Raw genomic sequence first — 2,364 nt, 5'->3', positions numbered from 1 at the left:
AGGTGCAGTGCAGTGTGTGGACATGTCCCCGTCAGTGTGTGCGTTCGTGGTGGTGGCGGTGCTGGTGGCCGCGGCGTCGGCGCGCCCGTCCGACGAGTGGACGCCCAGCCAGAGCAGGGCCTTCGGCGCGTCGAGGCGGAGCTACTCCGTCGCGGCGCCCGCCCGCAACCGCGTGGCCGCGGCCCCCGCGGCGCCCGCCAAGGCCGCCGTCGTGGAGCAGGCCGAGGAGGCCGCCGTCGAGGACGGCCCCGAAGCGCGCGCCTCGCAGAACGAAGTCGGCGAGGACGACGGCTGGTTCAGCTGGCTGGTGCCGTCCGCCGAGATGCGCGTCGTCGGCAAGGTGTGGGAGGACTGCGCGGCCAGGGACGACACCACCACCTGCCTCAAGGGCAAGGCCCTCACCTTCATGGACCGCGCCGCCCGCAAGGACAGCCTCGCCCTGCCCGGCGGCCTCGCCCTCGTCCGCACGGCCGGCGACGCCGGCGCGGCCACCGCCCCCGTCACCGACGCCGACCTGGAGGCGTCCCTCCCCCGGGAGCTGGGCCAGCGCGACGCCAAGCTCGACCAGATGCTGCTGGACCGCGTGCTCGGCTTCGTCCAGACCCACGCCCTCAGGTTCAACCTCGCCGAGCAGGGTGAAGGTGAGCACGTCGACGACCGGCATGGCGGTGCCGGCCCCAGCGCACAGAGGGCAGCCAAAACCCCGGACGCGTTCTGAGATCCTGAGTCGCTAAATGGGCCTCGAACCGAACGTGTGACCCCACCAATGGATTCCTCGTTCGGAGAGCAATCCATTGGTGGGGTCACACGCTCGGTTCGAGTGATGTTTAGCAACTCTTGAGCTCAAAACGCGTCTAGAGTTTTGGCCATCTACACCGGTCTTCTGGCCCACTCATAACGAACAACGAACCCCACCAATTGCTCTCCGAACGAGGAATCCATTGGTGGGGTCACACGTTCGGTTCGAGTCCCATTTAGCGACTCTGGAGCTCAAAACGCGTCCGGGATTCTGACCGCCTCCGCCCACAAGGCAGCGCCCCTGCGGACGGGCGGGTAGGCAACCAGGGTGCACGCGTGTGTTACGGGCCTGCCGGTGTCCGTCCGCAGGGGCCCGGACCCGGCGACCTTGAACTTGATCCCGACATGCGACCACAAGGGATTCTAAAACCCACGACAAGCTTTCCGTTCTCCGTGCCACTTTCCAGCGTGCACCACACGGTGCACGGGCTGCTGGGCCGGCTGCGGTGTTCATACATTTCGCGCTTCGTTGACGGGCCTGGACTCTCGCGATGCGGCGCGGCGCTGCGCCCGAGATCGTTTATCCGGCCCGTCGCTGCGTCCGGCCGCACCCGCGCATAAAGATGCGTAGCAATGCGTAGCCGAGCGTAGGCCTTTGTTTCGCGGCGTGGACAAGCAAAGGCGGCAAAATCCACGCGGCGAAAGTGGCGTCCGGACGCGCGCGAAATCGGACAGGCTGGCCGGGTGGTCGCTGATCGGTGTCAATAATGCATGCTGTTTGCCTTTGCGGCTGACTTTATTAGTCTGGGCTCTGGCGGCTCTGCTGCGTTCTGCTCTCCAGATGGGCCGATTGTTCGGATGAACGCCGAGGCGTGGCGCGGCGTGGCGTGGCGTGGCGCGGCGCCGCCTTCGGGCTTTACGATCGCGCGTTGCGAATACCGCCCAAATTGAGCGTTCGTCTCGGTGCCGCCGCCGCGCAGCTGCCGCCGATGAGCCACGCCGATGTCGCCGATGATTGCAGCTGCCTGTTGGTGTTGCAGAGCGAGGCATCAAGAAGAAGGACCTGCTGCCCTACCTGCTGCTGGGCAAGCTCGTCGCCTCGTCCATGGTGGCCATGGCCTTCACCGGGCTCGCGCTCCTGGCCGGCAAGGCCCTGATGGTGTCCAAGATCGCCCTGCTGCTGTCCGGCATCGTGGCCCTCAAGAAACTGTTCGGCGGCGGCGGCCACAGCAGCGGCCAGGTGGAGGTCGTGAACCACGGCCGCTCCATGGACGTCGACGACGACGAGGAGCCCCAGGCCATGGCGTACCGAGGCCAGATCCAGAGGCCAGCCACCCGGCGGTCGTAAGCCGACTCGAGCGCGGCGCGGGGAGGGGAGGGGGAGCACCCCGCCAGCGCCCCTGCCCTGCCCGCGCCCCGCCGAGCCTCGCCATCCCCGCAGGGCCCCGCGGAGGGAGGCAAAGCAGTCAAAATCGCGGCGGCCGTTCAGCGGCCTCGGCGCCGAACCCGGCGCCCGATGCAACAAGTCGTTTTGACCCCCTCGGCGGGACGCGCGACCCCGACTAGCCCGACCCGGACGCGGCCCGGCACCGCCTCAGCGGCTGTTGACACACTGTTCCCGGCTCG

General features: G+C 68.1%; 1 protein-coding gene across 1 annotated transcript; it reads left to right on the top strand.

The window, feature by feature from the left end:
* Positions 1-2,114, top strand: LOC117651730. The gene is made up of 2 exons (XM_034396036.1): positions 1-641; positions 1,779-2,114. The coding sequence occupies exons 1-2, from the start codon at positions 23-25 to the stop codon at positions 2,084-2,086; spliced, it is 927 nt and encodes a 308-aa protein (XP_034251927.1). The 5' UTR covers positions 1-22; the 3' UTR covers positions 2,087-2,114.
* The last annotated feature ends 250 nt before the right edge of the window (positions 2,115-2,364 follow it).

The sequence above is a fragment of the Thrips palmi genome, unplaced genomic scaffold, assembly GCF_012932325.1.
Source record: "Thrips palmi isolate BJ-2018 unplaced genomic scaffold, TpBJ-2018v1 HiC_scaffold_6, whole genome shotgun sequence".
NCBI classification, from domain to species: domain Eukaryota; kingdom Metazoa; phylum Arthropoda; class Insecta; order Thysanoptera; family Thripidae; genus Thrips; species Thrips palmi.
This window is presented reverse-complemented; position numbering and strand designations above follow the sequence as displayed.